This window comes from Gossypium raimondii, chromosome 1 (assembly GCF_025698545.1).
Source record: "Gossypium raimondii isolate GPD5lz chromosome 1, ASM2569854v1, whole genome shotgun sequence".
Lineage (NCBI taxonomy): Eukaryota > Viridiplantae > Streptophyta > Magnoliopsida > Malvales > Malvaceae > Gossypium > Gossypium raimondii.
This window is the reverse complement of record NC_068565.1, coordinates 7,993,993-8,015,399: the sequence shown is the minus strand read 5'-3', so window position 1 is coordinate 8,015,399 and position 21,407 is coordinate 7,993,993. Positions and strand designations below refer to the sequence as shown.

Below are 21,407 nucleotides of genomic sequence, written 5' to 3'. Positions count from 1 at the left end.
GGAGGAAGTTCTGTCAAACCACGATCTGTGTTTCTAGCGGTTCACCCGCAATATTTGTTTATGGCAGTTAATCTGTAATATTTGTTTCTTGTGGTATCTCCGCATTATATCTAGCAGCTCGACTACATAATTACTCAGTGGCACATGACCACTAATTTGGTGTGTGATGGCTGGGTATTAATTAACCTAATTGGTGTATTGGATGGGACGAAGATGGTGTGTAGCAGATAGGGGTAGGATCTGATCTGTTTGAGATTTTGCATTGCTAAACGTGCCATGCCATATGTATCTGTTTTATTATTTTGTAAATTGTGCATTAATTTTTACTATCTACTATGTATGTGGGTCAAGTCGCACACTGGGATTTTAGCTTATCCAAATATTTTATCATTTCAAGTAATCTGCAGACTTAGGATTGGGCGGTGTTGGGGAGCTCAGATTGGTCATTCTCACAGAAAACAGTTTAATTTGAATTCACAATTATTATATGGACTTTCTGGACTGTTGGATAAATTTTCAGACTTTACATTTTTTGTTTTGGAATTTGATGGTTTTAGCTAACTACTCTAAATAATTTGCATGATTTTCTACTAAGCAAAATTGGATTTCGATTTTCGTAAATTAATTAAGTTTTGAATTTTTTCACTGCAAAATCAAAATACACAAATGGGTTTTCTGAATGATATCTAAGTAAACAATATGAATCTTAAAATTAACTTAGTTGCAAATAACTAATGTTTTAGAAATTGTACGTCTGTCAACAGCTAAGTTTCCTAAAAAAATAAACAAATGGATTTTTGTAAGAATTATCTTTACTAGAATCAAATTCTTTTTCAAAAGGTTAAGTAAACTAGTTTTACAGGTGATTGATGTAACCTCCAAGATTCAACCATAATGTCTAGGACGGGTTTGGGGTGTTACAACGAAAGCTCATTTGTTAAACCGAACATGAAATATGACCAAGTTGTAAAGTTTTCAAAGTTTCCATAATAGGTATCGATACCTCTGAAAGGTACCGATACCATTTTTAACTTCCATGTTTTAGAAAAATAAATCAAAATCAATGGTATCGATATATAGAATATGGTACTAGTACTTCATTTATAAAGTACCGATACTTATTCTAGTACCGATACCAATTTATGATTCTATTTGTTGTAAAACTATTTGAAATTTCTCAAGTAATGATACCTACACCAGGGTATCAATACCTTGTTGCCAAATATGTCAAAAAAAATCCCATTTTAGTGCCCATTTTATGTTCAAACCAAAATCTAACCAAATGATTCCTTCAAGCTCACTTAAAACTTGTTAAAAATCATTTCAAAACATACATCAACATTTAATTACTCAATCCTATTATCAACCAAAAAAATATGCCACAATTTGGCACCATTTCACAACAAAATATACCAAACCTACTAACATGATTATGAATAATTCAATGCCATCATTTCCATACCATTTTATTCTCATTAAGGCATCTATAAATGTCATTCACCTTACCATGTCATACCATCATTAAACATGCCAAAATTGTAAAAACATGTACTATTGCATATATGTACATTAACTTTACAAGATCAAACATTAAATTAGGTTTAAACCTAACCATCATTCACAAGTGACACTTAGATAAACACCTATGTACATGCCACAATACCGAGTTTAAAATGAGTAAAAGTTTACCGATTCGATAGAGGGATAGTGTGATCTTCAACCTGATCCGGCTGACGAGTTTCACTAATCGACAATATACAAAAATGGGAAACAACTAGGTAAGCATTCAATTTCTTAGTAAGTTTATAAACATAAAATGGTAAATTTACCTCACTTTATACTTAAATGCGAAAACATATACAACCTGACAATTTAAACCTAACATGGCAATTCAATTTCACAAGTTAAGTTCTCATATGATCATGCCATATAATAATTCAGCATGTAACTTGTATTTTCATCATTAATCAACAGTCAATCATATACTTGTCAAGCCCATTCTATATCATTCTTGTATTATCAGTTCGTATTAATCATTTAGCCCGATGAACCTTAGTAAACAAATTTGGATACATGAGTACTTCACCACACCATAAAGCACCATAGTGTTGTATAGAGGCATCATAGTGTTGTACAGAGGCACTGAAGTGCAAACAGAGGCATCAAAGTGCTAATCAGAGAGCATCGAAGTGCTAATTAGTTAATAGAGCAACCAATAATCCAATTTCATTACATGTTCAATTCTCATTCTATCGATATCAATATCATCAATTCATTAGTCAAGTTATCATTTCATACATAGCATAGCATGATTCGTTTTAATTCCAAGCCAATTTCACAATTTCACCAAGTTGCACTATTTTCAATTTAGTCCTCTATTTCGATAATAAATAAAATTCATACCACTATGATTCAACTAGTCATAATCAGCTATAAATCATCAAATATCATAAATTTCATTTCATCATATTCAATATATCATTCAATTTATCATTTCTTTACAATTTAATCCATATATCATCTTTTATGCCAAATTACAAACAGTTAAATTACTATCTATCATACACAAATTAATAATTAAATTATATAAAAATTTAAATACAATCATAGCATATGGAATTACCTGGTTAAACGGCAACAAATAGGACGTCGAGGGCTAATCCATTATTTTGTCTTTCCATCGATTATCTACGGTTCGATTCAAATCCCGATCTATACAATTATTTAGTTCAATTTATCAATTCTAAACATCTTATAATAGCCTAATATATGCATGTTTTATTTCAATTTCATTATTCGAATACCCTTAAAATTTTGCATTTTATTCAATTTAGTCCCTAAAACCTGAAATTGTCATAACTTTCAAATTTGAGTTTCGATTTTGAAACTAATCTCAATTCCATCCTTATATAACCTCTATTATATATAATTATAAAATTTAAAATATATTTCAAATTTTACACACTTTAGTTCCTATGTTTAAAAACTAGCAATTAACTTTACAAACTAGTCATTTTTCATATCTAAGTTCAAAATCTAACAAATTAACACCAAGTTTATCAAGAATTCATCAAAGGAAACTTTTAAAAACTTTAACAATTTTTCAATTTAATAGACGGGTTAACTAAATCGAACTATCACGATCTCAAAAACATAAAAAAAATTACGGGAAATAGACTTAAAATTGATTTCCAATTGAAGGGCTAAAGTTTGAAACCCAAAGCTCTATTCTTTCTTTCTTGTTTCGGACAAAAGTTGAAGATGAACAAAATTTGTCATCTTTTTCTTTTACTTTTACTTATATATTTAGTTTTAACTTTTAATTAATTGTAACTAGTTTAATTAACCTTTAATTAACCGAATTTAAACTTAATTACCAAGGTGGATGGCTTACAACTAGCCTCCACCACCATTTGGCATAGTAAAAAGGATCCAATTACACAACTGGTCCCTCAGTTAATTAAAAATTCATAGCGATTAAATTTTACTACTTTTAAAATTTAGTCATTGTACCTTGATTAGCCACTAATTCAAAAAAAAAAATTACCCATCCAAAATTCAATTCACCTATATAATAACTCCATAAATACTTAACAAAAATACTTACAGGCTCAGTTCAGGAAATGAGGTCCCGATACTTCATTTTTCGACACTACTAACTTTAGGATCGTTACACTTGTATCTTAATTAACTATCCATTTAACAAAATTAAAGAACCAAAATCTAATTAAACTTCATACTAACCTTGTAAATATTAAATAATAATATTTATAGTTTTGAACATTAGAAATAGGGTTCCGAAACCACCGTTTCGACACTACTAAAAATGGATTGTTACAAGAATATTTAGTAAAAGAAACAAGTAGGGTTGTATCCATTGATATCAGTAATAATCTCATTCCTTCAACTAAAATAAATAAAATAAAGGGAGTTTTAAGGAAAACTTTAAAACTAAAATTAAGATTTGGAAAAAGCAAAGAAAGCAATAATTAAAATTTTAGGAAAATCAATGAGATGAATTCTAGTCAATGTAAGTTCTTCGTTTGATTCAAGGGTTTGATCATTGATGCAAGGATGAATTTCAATGTTCTTTAATAAATTGGTTATAGTTACTGACGATTGCCTAGTAACCTAATCTCTTTTTACCTTCTCGATAATCCAGACAATCGCCATTAATTACTTCCCTTATTGACAAATAACCCTATAACAATCGCTTAGGAATTTAATTTATCAATAATCTTAAGAACGAAAGAGACCTAATTCTAACCAAAATGCAAGATTAGGGTTTATTTAAGTTAGATCACATACACACACTACACAAATAATTTTGCAGTCGTCACAAATACTACAAATCAAACGATCGACTAATTATCTAATTGACAAAGCAATCATTCTAAGCTATCAAATATCGGCCGAATATTCAACAAATCTAATTAATTTTAATTAAACTAGCAGACATGCAAATATTAAAGAACAAGGAAAGATTAAAAATAATTTGACCTCACAAACTTATAGCATCAAACTTTGAATATTACTTCAACTAGAAAAGAGGGTTTAGAAACCCTTAAAATAAAGAAAACTAAATAAAACTAAAAATAGTTTGGTCTAAGTCTCTTCAAATCTTAACCTAATAATGTCTATTTATAGGGCAAAAATATTATAACAGAGAACCTACAAAAGTACCCTGAATTAAATAAAGTAGATTTTTTTAGGTCTTTTTGGATATTTTCGTGGCAAATTTCTAGGCAATTTTGGGTGCCTTCTTGACATTTTGGGGGTTCAGGCATACAATAACTTTAGATAAATCTTTTAATTTCCTTCGAATTAGTATATTAAGGGCCCAAAAGGGAGGTCTGTAGCTGAAGTTATGGCCAAAATATTGAAAGTGCATTGTATTGAAAGTTCAAATCGAAAAAACTTGTCAAAAATAACCTTTAAGCTCCATTTTCTCTAATTATTTCCTATATCAATAATAAATAAAATATAAGTATAAATAATATAATTAAGAACATAAATAACATAATTTAAAGTAAAAAATATTATAAATAATTAGTAAATTACACACTTATCACTATTCCTGAAAGAATGGGGTAGCCATACTTTTTCTCTTATGAAAAGGTAAACATATAATCATACTTAATGTATTAGAACATACTAAATTATAAATATTTATAATCTATTTTACATTTTGGTTTTGAACGTATTTGTAGATCACTTGGATCATACTAATTTTATCAAGGACCCTAAATGGATTCGAGCGAGAAATGATGAACATGCAAGAACAAGTTAGTTATTGGTATAGTCGTATTTAGTTGATATACTTATTATTTCAAATTCACAAAACTACGTTTATTGTATTTGTTTATAGTTTCAGTGGTGTTGTATCGAGATGGTGATATTACTATCGTTGTGCCTCCAAAGAAACCGAAGAACCACGATAAGCTTTGTGAGATTAATTTGAGAAGGGATCAATTTTCAGAAAAATATATTCAACTTTGGGACTGGTGTGATCAGCATACCGTTGGCAGTGAATTCACCGAGGATAATAATTTTGAAGCATCTCAAGCATATATGAGGTGATTTAGGCAAAATGGGCAATAGCGTCAAACGCAGAAGGAAAATATCTTGAGAGGAGAGATCCACAAGTATCAACAAACCGTCCACGATCACATTGGCAATCGCGTGAAAAACCACCGAACCTCTTGATCCTGACCAACTTGTGAAAGTTGTCATATCAATTTGGCGATGGAACCGATCTTTCAAACACAACTTCGTCACTTTATAATACACCAACCTCGACGATGGATATTGCATATCCAAGATGATGCAACTCTTCGAAATTCCACTATGTGGTCTGACGAGCCCTTACGCACTTCTTCCCCTTCATTCATTGTAGCATTACTCACTAATTACCCCTTGAGCGGTCAGTTTTTCTTTCACTTGTCCCTCAAGAGAGTAAAACTAGAGGCGAGTATGAAGATATGATTCAACCCACACCGTAATAGAATCCAACCTACAATTGAAAGCCACAAATGATTCTGCTATTTTTATACAATTTCATTTATTTGGAAAAATTTATGTAATTACTTTTAATTAAATTTTATGTGATTTTTTAATTAAATTAACTTTTATTTTATCCAATATTCTTGATGAAATATTGGAAGTGACTACGTAATTAAGAAAACCTTTTCAAATAATTTACTTATCAAAACAATAACTCAAAAAAAATCACTTACTCAAATAATTTAATTATGTTTAATTTGGTTGGTTTTAAGACAAAAATTAAATTTAAAATGGATTGCAATTGAAGAACTAAAATATTAGTTCGAAATAACTTGGATATGCCATATCATTTATTCACTATGATGTATTAGAATTTGAAAATTTTGATTAAATTAAAGAAGTTTAATTAACATCATATTTAAATTTGTTATGGTATTCGTCATTATCGATTTGCTACCTGATTATTCGATTGGGTCTTGACCCATAGTCTATAGGGTTCGCATTTTGGGTTCAAACGTGAGGTGTTTGCATCCTTCTATGAGACCGCACGATATGGGTTCGCACCACCACGAAGACGAATCCACATCTAGACAATACATGTTAACCCTAGAATAGGGTACGTGTTGGCATACATGGGGACCTACCTACGATGTCTCATCCATGAAAAGTAACCATATCATATAAATAGAGAATCTAACCCTTTTGAAGGATACACTACAAACACTCAACAATTTAGAGCGCTGAGCGTGGAAAAATTTTCGACCATTAGAAAACCAAAAAACTAAAATGACTCACCCCAACGAGAATTTTCCCAGCAGTTTTCCATTAGGCCAAGCAGGAGGTTCTGGCACCGGTAATCAACCCATTGAGATAGACCTTTATGCTGGTTGGTTTGCTAATCGACTAGGAAATCTAGGTAACTCGGGCCAAGCAGGCGCTTCCAACTCTTTCAATCTCAATGTTCCCTCTAGTTAGGGACCGTCATTTCCCTTAGATCAAGCAGCATCATCATAACAACTATTTGATTTGTAGGAGCAAATGAGGTTGATGAAGGAAAAAATGACTCAAAAAAGTGTCAAGTTTAAGCAACATCAATTATTTCAACAGGAGCTGCTAAGACAGAACGAAGAACTAAGAAGGAAGATGCAATGCGACCACTTTAATCTTCAAGACCATGTCACACATCTTTAGGAGGAGGTTGTGGGAGAACATGCAAAGCCATGGTAGAATGAGATGAATGATTTACGTAGAGATGTGCAAGCATTACACCCTGATGTGCAAGACATGGACTGGTTATTTTGTCCTAACAACCCCTCATCTCTGAAAGTAGCAGTTGTGACCTACCATTTGAGTTTAAAGTGTCGGAAGAGATGTTCAAAGGTAGGAGGGATCCTAAAGCTCATCTCATGTAGTATAATGATTACATTAATGTGTTCAAATGTAGTAAAATGTAAAGTCTTCTCTATGACTTTCAGGGAAGTACGAAAGATTGGTATTTATCCCTACCACAAGGCTCCATTCAAAGCTTTATGCAGTTAGGTCAGATGTTTTTGGGAAGATTTTGAGCCCATAAGATAATAATAAGCATCCCTATGGGTTTGATGTTAGTGAAACAGAATGATGGATAATCTTTGCAAGACAATGTCAAAAGGTTCCATACAACCACGTTAAACACAAAGAGCCTGAAAGACCAATGGACCATTGATGCCTTTATCATGGGAGTCCAAAATGAGTACATGTAATACTCATTTACTAAAAATAGGCCAAAAAGTTTGGCAAACTTGTATAAGAGGGCGCATAAGTTCGCTAAGGTAGAGGAAATTAAAAGGGCAGCTCACAACACTTTTCAGAGGGATGACAGACAATTTAGACGTTGTTAGGTAGTTCGCAACCATCAAGGTCCTCCTTCTCAGAGTCTGCATGTACAAGGAGGGGGACAACAAAGGAACTACTCGTTAAATGAATTGCCATGGGCATTCCAGATTCCTCAAGGAAAATTTGAAGCTTACACTCCCTTAAATGCTACACATACCTATATTCTTAATTAGGTAAAAAATTTGGGTATTTTGCCAAGCCCTTCACCCATACGACGCAATCAGTCAAGAGCCAACTCAAGGGATAGATGTAATTTTCACAATGACTAGGGCACAAGACTAGGGATTGTTTCTCTTTGAAAGATGATATTGAAAAGGCAGTTAGAAATGGCAAGTTAAAAGATTTTGTGGCTCAAGATGCCTCACCATCAGGTCAGAGTCCGCAGGGTACTGATAAAGGTAAACAAAAGGTTAGACGCAATATACACATAATAATTAGTATAGATGAGGAGTGGGTAACCTCAAATATGAAGAGATGCTCATTTTAGAAGTGTGATGTCAGTCAGTTCACCGAAGAGGTTGCGTCAACAAGGAAAGTAGAGAGTGGAATTTAATACAAAGGATGAGGATTTAGTATGTGATGAGGAAGGAAATGACTCTATGGTCGTATCAGCAACTATAGTAGGATTTGAGGTTAAAAGAATTTTGGTTTATAATGGAAGTGCTGTGAAGATGTTGACTTACGACGTGCATCAGAAAATAGGGCTGAAAGAATAAACTTTAAAGAAGACAAGCCCATTGTATGGTTTTGCGAACCATCCAGTCAAGGTGAAGGGGTGTATTACCTTGCCTGTTACCGTGGGGGATAACGCGCACACCACTATAAAATACGTTCAGTTCTTTTTAGTAGACCATCCAATGGCTTACAATTCCATCTTTGGGTGTCCTATTATGAGAATGGCTAAAATGATGATTGCTACTTCTTTATATGAAGATTAAATTCCCTACTAGGACGGGGATAGGTTTCATGAAGTTTGATCAAAGAACAACCAGGCAGTGTCACATGTTGTCAGTTAAACAAACACATAAGCAAGAACCATAGGGTCAGAGTTCGCAGTAGGCAGACATGGTTAACCAGGTTTTAGATTTGGTCAGTCTAGATGTTAGAAGTGAGAAGAGAGTTCGCAAGCTAAAAGTAACAGAAGTCACAGAGACTTTGTAATTATTTTATGATAACACGGACAAGTTGATAAGGATCTCATCAACATTGACAGAAGAATAAAAGGAAGACCTAGTGCAGTGATTAAGGGAGAATTCAAATATTTTTGCGTGGTCAGCAGTAGGCATACCTGGTGTGGATCCTCGGGTGATTGTCCATCCACTAAACGTGTCCTCCTAGGTTAAACTAGTTAAGTAAAAAAGAAGATTATTTACTCCACAGGTTGTGGAGACTATTAGACAAGAGGTAGGCAAGCTGCTTTCAGTAGAATTTATCAAGGAGGCGGTGTACCCAGGTTGGGTGTCAAATGTTGTGATGGTGAAAAAGGCCAATGAAAAGTGGAGAATGTGCATTGATTTTACTAGTCAACAAGGCTTGCACAAAGGATAGTTTTCTTTACCCTTGATTGACAGACTGGTAGATGCGTCATCAGGCCATAAGTTTATGAGCTTTATGGATGCATTCTCAGGTTATAACAAAATTTTCATGGCTCTAGAAGATCAGGATAAAATGGCCATTGCACGGAAGGGAGCTTGTTCTATTATTGAGTCATGCCTTTTGGGTTTAAGAATGCATGTGCAACTTATCAGAGGTTAATTAAAAAGATGTTCAACGAGCATATTGGTCGCAGTGTTGAAGCCTATGTAGATGACATGTTAGTGAAGAGTTCTACTCTAAAGGTGCATATCAAGGATTTGTCTGAAGCTTTTGTTGTTCTGCAAACTTATAATATGAAGTTAAATCCAGGGAAGTGTTCTTTTGGTGTGAGAGCTAGGAAATTCTTAGGCTCCATTGTTTCAAATAAAGGTACAAAGGCGAACCCTGAGAAAATTTGGGACTTTCTAGATATGCCTCCCCCGAAAACCATCAAAGACATTCAGCGCCTCACATGGAGGGTGGTTGCACTCAACAGGTTTGTCTCTAGAATGTCAGATAAATGCTTACCTTTCTTTAACGCCTTTAGAACCTCTTTTATTTGAAAAGAGGAATGCCAAGCTTCTTTTGAAAAGCTCAAGTTATACTTCAGGTCTCCACTACTTTTGATGTCACATCGAGTAGTGGAAACTCTATCTTTTTTTGGCAACCTCTGAAGAAATGATGGCAGCGATTTTGATCAAGACAAAAGGAGTTCATCAATTGTCAGTGTACTATGTTAGCAAGGTGTTGCAGAACGGCGAAAAAAGGTACTCAAAGATAGAAAAGCTCATTTTTGCTTTAATAGTGGCAGTTCGCAAGTTGCAACCCTACTTTCAAGCTCATCTCATGACTGTTATAACAAAGCAACCAATCAAAGACATATTCTCTAGAGTAGATACTTCAGGTAGAATAACCAAGTGGGGAATTGAATTGGCAGAATTTAGAATAGATTATACCCCGAGAATAGCGATCAAAGCTTAGATCTTATTCGATTTCATGGTGGAATATTCTTTTGATAGATTACCAGACCCTATAGATGTAATAGTTAGCTCATCACAAGGACAAACTAGCTCAGCTATGAAACCAAAGTGTTAGACTATTTATTTGGATGGTTCAACAGCGAAGACAGAACTAGGGGCAGGCATTTTCCTTATAGACCCTGATGAGAATGAGTGGCAGTATAAACTATTCTTCAACTTCCAAGCATCTAATAGCACTGCAGAGTATAAGGCATTAGTTTCAGGACTACAATTGGCTCTACAGTTAGGGGTAAAGGAATTGGTAATACAAACTGATTCTCAATTGGTAGAGAAGTAAATGAATAGTGAGTATGAAGTAAAAGAGCCAAGCCTAAAGAAATATACCATGCTATAGTTGCCCAGCTACTCGCTCAGTTTGACAAAGCACAAGTTATCCAATTATCCAGGATGGAGAACACCAAAGCTGACATTTTGTCTAAGTTAGCATCCTCTATTACTACTAAATAAAGAGGAAACTTTTTCTTAGAGCATAGAGCCACCCCAAGCTGTGACACCCAGCAAGTGCTCAATCTGAGCCAAGAAGAAACGTGAATGACCTCCATAGTATAAGCGCTACAATAGAAGACTCACCACCTCAAAAAAAAGAAGCTTGCTAAAATACAACATAAGGTTGCAAGGTATAATGTTATTATTTATATTTAATATATATATCCTTGTATCTGCAACTTACTCAGTTCTCATTCAATTAAAATTGTTTAATTTATCAACTTAAGATATATCCTATTAGAAGATGTGCTTTATAAAAAAGGTTACTCCCAACCACTTTTGAGATATCTCACTCCCACTGAAGCTGAATATGTTATGAGAGAGATATATGAGAGAATATGTGGCGATAATCTAGATGGAAAATTGTTATCACAGAAGGTTCTCAAACAAAGTTATTACTGGCCAACTGTATAGAAAGATGTACACCATATGGTTCGCAGTTATGATTCGTGCCAAAAACATGCTCAAGTGCAACGATCACTAGCTGAGCCTCTCCAAGTAATGTCTGGTCCTTGGCCGTTTGCAACATAGTGAATAGATATTTTAGGTATGTTTCCAATAGCCACAACTTAGAAGAAATTCATAGTTGTAGTTGTGGATTATTTTACTAAGTGGATAGAAGTTGAAGCTCTAGCTATAATCACAGAGAAACAAGAGTCTTTTCTCCAGAAATCAATTATTTGTAGATTCGACATTCCACTTCTGATTGTAACAAAAAATGGAACCAAATTCCAAGGAAAATTCAAGAAGTTTTGTAAGGACTTGCAAATTGCTCTCGCTCAAAGCTCTGTAAAAACTCCCCAAAAAAATGGTCAAGTGGAGGAAATAAACAAGAAAATTCTAACAGCTCTAAAGAAAAATGTTGATGAGGCCAATGGTGTTTGATTAGAAGAGTTACCAGAAATTATATGGGCCCTGTGAACCTCACCTTGATTGAATTGAACGTAATTGAATGGATTGGATTCTTATGAATATGAATAGAGTATTATAGTTTGGATATGTATATGAACTAATCTATATGTTGTTGTTGTTGTTGTTGTTGTTGTTGTTGTTGAATTGCACATGTTACTGAATGGATGCCAACGGATATCATGTATTATACCATTAAGTTTAATTTTTTAAATTGATATAGACTTACTAAGCATTCATTATGCTTACTCGTTGTTTTTCCTTCTCCTCTATATTGTTTATTTGTGGAACTTGTCGGTCGAATCAACTTGAAAACCATACTATCCTACCATAGACTTAGTATTCTTTTGATCATTTTAGACTCAGTTATGTAACATATACATAGGTATTACTATGTGTTAACTTTGAACTGATGGTTTATTTAACTTGGTAAATATTTGAATTATGGAATGTTAATGTCCAATTGTGTAGTTGTATGTTTGGTAATTTGTATGATATTCTATATGGCATTTTAAATAGCATAATTAAGCTTGATATGGAACAGTTAAACGTTGGTTTGACTGGATTAAAAGAATGATTGTATAAGTGATGTTTGAATAGGTTGAATTGGTATAAAATGGTGCCAAATTGAGGCATATTGGATTGATTGGTTTTTGAAATGGTTAAATAAATGTTATGGAATGTATTTTGGTTGGTTTTGTGCAGGTAAAATGGTGCAATTAGGCACCAAATGAGTTAATGTTGTTGATATCTTGAAATAGGTACCAAAATGCCTAAATTGTGCCAAAAATAGATTCCGCATTGTGATGTTAAGCGATGGACCTGGATTTCAAGTCACTATGTGACAAAGAACCTCGTCTTCACAACAAAGCCAAGTCAGTGAGTCACGTTGTGATAAGCTATAAAAGTAACATATTTTAATCTCATTCTTAATGCATTTTTGGATGATTAATTATGAAAATTAGTGGATTTGATGCTCCTAATTCTTTAAATTAATGTTTCCATGCTTAGAAGAGTATTTGAGAGCAAAAGGAGCAAAAAACCAGCCAAAATTGGACAAATAGAGTTGTTTTCAGGATCCACATGAGCTAGCCACACACCCATTTCGTAGCCTGCTTCCCAAATACGCGGAAAAACCTAATTTTTAGGTTTTTTGAGCATCTAAAGTCTATAAATACCAATTAGAAGAAGACTTAAGGGGGGCAACCAGAGAAGATCGAAGAAAATACTCGAAGAACGCCATTGGAATCAACTCAAAAGTGGATCTCCATCAAGATCGAGAACCTCCTTTTAATTTCTTTTAAAGTTTTATTGAGTTTCTTATGTCTTGTGGTTATTCTAACTTTGAGATGTTTCTATTTGCAATTTTGAACTAAGTTCCCTAGATACCTAAGGAGGATGAAACCTATGATGAATCTTATTATTTGATTTTTGGTTTACATGATAAATACTTGATTCTTGTTCTCAATTATGTATTCTTATTTCTTGTTTTAATATTTCAGGGATATTAATTCATGTTTAATGTGCTTATTTCAGTGGAGCAAAAGACCATGTTTAATAGTAGATCTAGCATAATTGAGTGGAGTTGCATGCAATCCTAGAAATAGGACGACATAAATCTACCGGATTAGAGTCAAATCTAATAGGGGAATCCATAGATCAAGTTAATGAGACAATAGGGGTTTTATTAGAAAAAGATTTCAATTAATCTACCTAGAGCCAGTTGTTCTTACTCTCGAAAGAGATATTAACATAATTTAGGGATTTCTACGGATCAAGACACAAGTGAATAAATCGTTTAATTCATATTCATAATAAAAGGTGAAGTCTGGGTGGACTCTTTCCTAGGTATTGTTTATCTCATTGGTTATTATTCGATTATTTCGTTGATTTATTCTCTATTGCATTCTTAGATAAATTAGTTCAGTAATTTTAGATTAAAATACATCACCCCAATTTGTCAGCTAAATAATAAGAAGACAGTAATTACTAGTACTTTTAGTCCTCGTGGATACGATATTCCCTACTTACCATAGCTATAATATTGTTCGATAGGTGTGCTTACCTTTGCCGTATTTATAGTTAGTTTAATGACCATCACGTTGCGACAAGGAACCACTTCATGTCGTGACATCAAGTTAAAATTTTGAAAATGTTGCAATGTGATCATTGTTCGATTCTGGGTTAATTTTAAAGCATACGTAGGCTTGTATAAGACCTGAGAAAGGTTGTATTGTTGATTTTGAATTGACATGGTTTTGCTTGTATGATTTATTATTTTAAAGTGTATGTTAATTGCCCGTAGTTGCTCCGGCAACGACTGTAGCATTCTAGTAGCTTGGACCCCACGATCGGGTCAGGAAAGAGGTGTTACAACCTAGTCATCCATGGGTGTCAAGGTTCAACTTGTAAGGTTAGTGTTATCTAATTTTGCATTTAAGGTTTTGAAATTAAGGATAAGGTTTTAAAGGTAAAAGGTTTCTTTTTATAAATTCCTAACGAAATTTAATTCCCATCATTCATGTATGGTTGAAATGACATTTGTAACGATTCGATTTTTGTCGGTGTTGGAGAACTTAATTCATGGTCAAAATTCCTTAAATCGTGATAGCCCAAGTATTAAACCGAGTATACATAATTATGAGTTAATTATGAAAATTAAAAATGACATTTATATGGCAATTTATTTAATTGATTAATGACAATATTATAGGGGAAAAAATGGTGGTTAACTAGTAAATAAATTCGAGGAACTTGATTGGCAATAATTTAGAATTTAGTGACACATTGTAGAAAGTCTTTGCTAATGATTAAATATAGTTAGCAATTATGAGTAAAGATTAAGTTGAAATGGAAGAAAGAAATAAAGGACTAAAAGTGTGAATATACCTTTAATTGAAAGGACTTAGTTTAAAGCATGAGTGTTAATTAAACCACCAGTTTAAAGCCTAAGTATACACGGTAATGGAGAAATTCCCTAAGCTAAATGATAGAATAAATAAAAGTGTTAATCTAAGTGCTAGGTGTCTTAATTTAGTAAAGACTGGTGGGAAATAAGGCTAAGTGTCTTAATTAGATGACACCAAATCCACTAAAGAGAGAAGGGAGATGATCGACTGTTAATTGGGAAAAAGAGTTGCTGCCATTCGACGAAGGGGAGAAGAATAAATAAATAAATAAAAAGGGAGAAAAAAAAAAGGACTCCATGGTTTCTTCTCCCCTGCCGTGACAACCTGTTATCAACATCAATTTATTGGAAAATAAGTGTTTAATAGGAAATGAATTTCATATTGTTTAGGAATAAAAGACAAAGAAATTATGAGTCTATATAAAATTTATATTCCATATTGCTTAAAAAAATAAAGGTAGTAGGACATTGGATCTATATAAAAACCTATGTTATGAATGTTAAATGCACCAAACCAAATATTGAATCTTCTGTTTGGTTTTTGAAAGTTTCCTTTTATTTATTATTTTTTTGAAGTTTTTAAGAGGTGTACTTAAATTTTAGGTTAGTGACAGGGCGGGTTTGAAATAGATAGAAAGTTCATTTCTTTGATGTCGAATTTAGTTAAGGAAGATGGTTTGGAAGAAAGTAAAGATCATTTGCAATAGTTTTAAATGAGGAAGGTATGGAACCAGATAACAAGCATGAATTGGGTAAGCGTTATGTCATGCAAATGAGATCGTAGCTTAATATAATTGAATTTGGTTAATTTTTATTTGAGTTAAATAGTTAAAGTATATAGTTACTGGGTTCAGCTGTTAATTTTCTAATTTTGAAATGAAAGGTATATTCATAATTTTGAAAATATTAATTATGTTTCCTTCTGTTATTTGGATGTTTTTGGTTGATGCAATCTTAAATGAAGATTTTAGAAAGTGTTTTCACATTATTTATTTGCTGTAAAGTTACATTTTGACTATTTGGATGTGTTTGACTGATGCAATCTTAAATGGAGATTTTAGAAAGTGTTTTCATATTATTTAATTGCTGTAAAATTACATTTTTGACATTTTGATAGGTTGGTTTTCAAACACAATGTCTCGAGATAAGTATTATACATTCTTGAGATAATGACCTTATTGCCTCGAGACAAGATAATATCGAATCCTAAACATAATTTGATCAATTTAGGTATTGAGACAAAAACTCTTCTATCTCGAGACACATTGTTTAAATTTAAAGATTCAATTTTGTTTTGATTCTTAACTCTATAATTAATACTATTAAACCCCTATTTGAGTACAACAAGATTAATTCATATTCAATTAGTGGCTACTTGTGTACAGTTTCAAACGTTGAGAATTGAATAAGTCTGAGTTGTTCCAACAACGTGATGCGACGTCACACATTCGGATTCAATGATTGGATCGGGTGTGTAACAACCCAATTTTAGGTGATGTCGGAAACAGCGGTTCGAGACCACCAAATTCGGCAAATAAGCTCGTAAGTTTGTATTATTTAATATTTACAAGCCAAATGTGATTTTTAAAATATTTTTGAATTAGTAATTTGTGTTTTATAAGCCTTTATTAGGTTAAGTGATTTAGAGAAGAGGTATCGAGATCTCAATCCTATAAACCGAGCCGTAAATATTTTTATAAATATTTACGGAGTTTCATTAAGGTAGTATTAAAGTTTCATTAGAAAATTTTAACGTTTTGGTAGTTAATTAATTAAAATGGACGAAATTGAAAAAGGTGCAAAACTTGCTAATTAGAGAAATAGTGATTAAATAGCCTAAATAGTAAATAAAGGAGGACTAAAAGGGCAATTGGACCCACATGGGATGGCTGAGGCGGCATAAGCATAGAAATATCAAGAAATTGATGTCATATAAGGGAAAAATTGTAAAATTTGCCAAATTTAAGTGAAATAAAAGGGAAATTGAAATTCTAGACATTTTCATCATCATTTTTCAGTTCTAAAATAGCCATTGAAGAGGGTTTATGCTGGTTTTTCAATATTTGCTTCATGTAAGTTTAAATCTTGCTCTTTCCTTGAAATTTTTATGTTTTGGGACTTTTACAATTAGGTCTAACTAATCATTTCATTAGTTTTTTTTATTTTGTCAAAAATTTTGGAAGATACCATTGATAAGTTTATATGATTTTAGTTATTAGATAATGAAATTGAGATGTTGATGGATATTTAAAGTTATTTTATTAAAGGATTTTGGATGAAATCATGATTTAGGGATTAAATTGAAAAGTTTTTAAATTCATGGAAAAATTCTAAAATTTCATGGAATTCATGGGCTTCTATTGATATATATATATATATATATATATATATGAAAATATCTAGGCTTGGGATAAGGATTAAATTGCATGAATTTCATTTTCCAAGCCTAGGGACTAAATCGTCATTAATTAAAAGTATAGGGGCAAAATGGTATTGAGTGTAAATTATATTAAATTGATGTTAAATTTAATCGTATAGATCTGGATAGATCAAAACAGAGTTAAATCGTGTAAAAGAAAAAGTATTGGATTAGTAGTTTACAAATCATGAACAATTGTCGATGTAAGTTTATGTAACTTAATTGTGTATATTTATATGCTTGTATTGAGTGTTGAATATGTAAATTGTGTAAATTTCATATATTTGTATGTAATTAGTCTTGTAACTAAAAATCTCTGATAAATAAATAAGTCTCATTTGGATAATGAGATTCGATGGATACAGGGTTCTGTTTCCTAAAATGGTAGTGTTCCTGCATATGTTGCGTACGTACCATAGCTCGAAAGAGTGTCCTGTTACAATCCCTCTCAAGCTTCCCATTATAGTGTTCTTGCGAGCTTCCCATTAAATGCTCTTTGGAGTATCCTGATCAGTTGCGACCCTACATGTGTTGTAGGCACACCGCAACTCTTATGAGCGTCCTGTTATATGGCTCTTTGTGAGCTTCCTGATTAAAGGCTCTTTGTGAGCTTCCCATTAGTGCTCACTTGAACTTCCCGTTATATGGCTATTCGGTGCTTCCCATTAATTACTCTTCGAAGCTACCTGTTAATTGCTCTTTGGAGCTACCCATTATAGGCTCTTTATGAGCTTCCCGTTATATTGCCCGGATAAGCTTCCCATTATAGTGCTTTAGAGAGAGATTTCTGTTTAAGTGCTTATAAAAGTACTCCCGGATATGAATTGATAGATTTATAGTATTGTACACTTCAGGTGTACTACCCAAGTATCCATTGAGATTTCAAATGATTCAATGGGTGAAATTCTGACATGAGAACATGTGAAATCAAAATGAAACTATTATCTATATATGCATGAAATACATGGAAACTCGATACCTGATGAGCTAATCCTTGTTTTTGTTATTCACATGAAATACATGACTAACATGTTTGTTGAGGTTATATGTGTTAGGCTAATTGCCAAAATGCTTTGGATGTATTATGCATGTTTATTATATAAGTAAATGAATGGTAAGTTAATTTCTCGTTATACAAACTTATTAAGCATTAAGTGCTTACTCTGTCTTATTTCCTCTATTTTGTAGTACTCGGAGGCTCGTAAAGATTGGAAGCTGGTCGAAGCTACAACACACTATCCCCTAGGCTTTTTGGTATATATATAAATAGTAAACTAATTTTGGTAATTATGGCATGTATAGGTTAAATGTTACCATTGATAGCAATTTAATGTTGGTTGAAATTAGCCATTGGAATGGCTATTAAATGATATGTTTTGATATGTAAATAGTCTTAATATGCTTGATGAGTATGTTTAAAGGGTTGAATGAGGAAAATCATATAAGTATATTGGATATTAGTTTATGATAGTGTATTTGGTAAAACATGTTTATAAGTATTAGGATATCTTGCTAAGTTGGACATTTGACCATAGATATTAATATGTCATGCATAAAACTTAAATTTGGCTAGGTTTAAATGTCTTGAATTGGCTCTTAAATGTGTTTAAATGTTTATATAGGTGGAAGGTGAAATTGGGTGAAGAATAAAGCTTGGAAATGGCCTTATTTTGTCCATACGGGCAGAGACACGAGCGTGTGTCTCTGCCGTGTGTGACACATGGCCTAACACATGGGTGTGTGTTCTAGCCATGTGCCCCTTGCATCTTAAAATTTTAAAATAGAATGCTCAAAATTGACCACACTACCTAGCACACAGGCGTGTGGCTTGGCCGTGTGACCTCTGCACTTAAATGTATTGCAAGTTAAAAGTTACACGGGGCTGGGGACATGATCATGTACCCTACTTCAAATACCACATGGCCTAAAACATGGGTGTGTCACTTGGCCGTGTGAGCCACACGGCCTAACCACACGGGCGTGTGTCCCTGCACTTTGGAAAATTTTGAAATTTTGCGAAAAAATTCTCTGAGTTTTCGATTTAGTCCCGACTTGTTTCTAATGTATGTTTTGGGCCTCAAAGGCTCGTATAAAGGATGATATGATAAATTAATGACTAATTTCTGATATGAATATGAAGTAATATGAAATACTTGAATCTGATCTATAAACCCTGATAATGGTCCTAAACTCTGTTCCAACGACAGATACGAGTTAGGGGTGTTATAGAGTGTGGAGTGTTACAACATTGCACTGACCTCAATATTCATAGATGTCAAGGTTTTCAACAATTTTCCATATAAATAAGGGTTGAACCTCAACCTTTTCCCTCTCAACTCACTCACTCTAAACTAAACCCTTTCGAGCCTAAATCCTAACCCATTTATTAGAACCTAAACCCTCAATTAAATCATTTGAAAAACACCCATCAATTATTTTCCTTCAACCTATTCAAGTTATTATCACTTGTTAAAGATTTTGATCTAACTCTACCTTCAACAACAACAACAACAAAAAACCACCTCTAGCTCTCTTAATATAAATGGTTATTATGACCATGGTCTTCTACAAGTGTTAAAGCATTCTTTGGCTATGGAAAACTCTTATAGGCTAACCGACCGCCTCTGGACGTACTAAAGTCTAGAGTGTAATTCTTGCAAACGAATTAGGCAGTTTCCGTAAGTATACGAGTCAGGTTGTAATATAGCTTATATAATAAAGTATGGAAGTATTTCGAGGATCGTTTCCAAGGGAGGCGAATACTAAATTAATAATAAATTCGACATTAATAGATCCCATTAGTATTTTAATTAAATTATATTACGATAAAACATCAAGTGAAGAAAATTTATTTTACAAGAAAAATAAATAAATTGCATAAAAAAATGAACAGCTTAATTTGCAAATTTAATCAATTCTAGGAATGGAAGACTAATTTATCTCAGTGGTCGTAACTAATTCCTATTTTGGGTTCTGTTCAATCAACTAATCACTAACTTAGTAGGATCTCTCAATCTTCCACTAAACTAACGAGTCGGCAAGAACTACTTATCTCTTGACCTTAAAGTTTAGACCAGATTGGGGTAAGGTGTTCACGAATAGGCAATACCAATTTTAGGTTCATTCCCACCTAGATGAATTCCTAGGGTTGCCTGGCCTAGGGTTGAAGTTCTTTCTATCCCAACCAACTGATCCGGTTAGAAACCCTACATAGAAATTAATTACTTCCACATCTACTCGCTAATCCCCCATAGGAGGTTCAAATCCTTATGAATCTCATAAACAACATACACTTGATTAAAAAGGTAAACATTAAAATTAAATCAAGAATAAGGGTTTTAAGAGAAATCTTGGATTGTATTGGTGATTTGGAAGCGCAAAAATCCACAAGTGTTTGACCAATTCACAAATTAGATATTCCGAAGAAAAAGAATGAAAATAGAACTGAATTACAAATAGAAATCCTGAGTACAAAAGAAACTGAAAACTAAATAAAATTTGCAACCTAAACTAGAATAAAATATTAAAAGTACAGAGCAGATGTTTATGAAGTGTTCAATGAAGCCTATTTATAGGCTTAGGGTTAGTCGTCGTCTATTGACCAAATTTGGTTGGCGTTTCCTCATTAAAGTTTGTTGTGCAAAACAAAATGCCTTTATCTCATTAACTCTTCATGTCAAGGCAATGTCGTGACATCCTCAAGCCTATGCCGTGACACTGGTGGCATTTTACAGGCTCGGACTTGGATTTAGGGCTATGCCACAACATCTTCTAGCTATGTCGCAACACGAAGGAGTTCTTACTCTTTTAGGTATCCTGCTCACTATGTTGTGACATGGCTGTCAGCCTCGTGTTCTCATGCCTCTGAATTATGTCCTATACACTAATCAAATACATTAGCCTTAACTCAAATCACACTTTTTATTATTTGAGGACTAAAATTGAAAAACTGAATAAAACATAATGAAATTATTTTTATACAAGCTCCTTAAGTACAAAAAATGGTTTAATTTACTACAACGAATTGCGGTAGATCACTAACTAAAAATAGGGTGTATTGCAAACCTTAAAATTTATTTAGGGTTAGTCTAAAACATGTCTTCGTACCAAATTTATGCTCTAACAATTAAGTCCATTCACATGAAAGGCATTCGTGTTAGGAGATTCAAAGTCTCCATTGGTTGAAGTTAGA

The 21,407-nt window shown here is 33.1% G+C and overlaps 1 protein-coding gene across 1 annotated transcript; it reads left to right on the top strand.

Moving 5' to 3' along the window:
- The first annotated feature begins 9,587 nt into the window (after positions 1-9,587).
- Positions 9,588-10,770, top strand: LOC128039243 (uncharacterized). The gene is made up of 3 exons (XM_052627534.1): positions 9,588-9,949; positions 10,194-10,357; positions 10,574-10,770. The coding sequence occupies exons 1-3, from the start codon at positions 9,588-9,590 to the stop codon at positions 10,768-10,770; spliced, it is 723 nt and encodes a 240-aa protein (XP_052483494.1).
- The last annotated feature ends 10,637 nt before the right edge of the window (positions 10,771-21,407 follow it).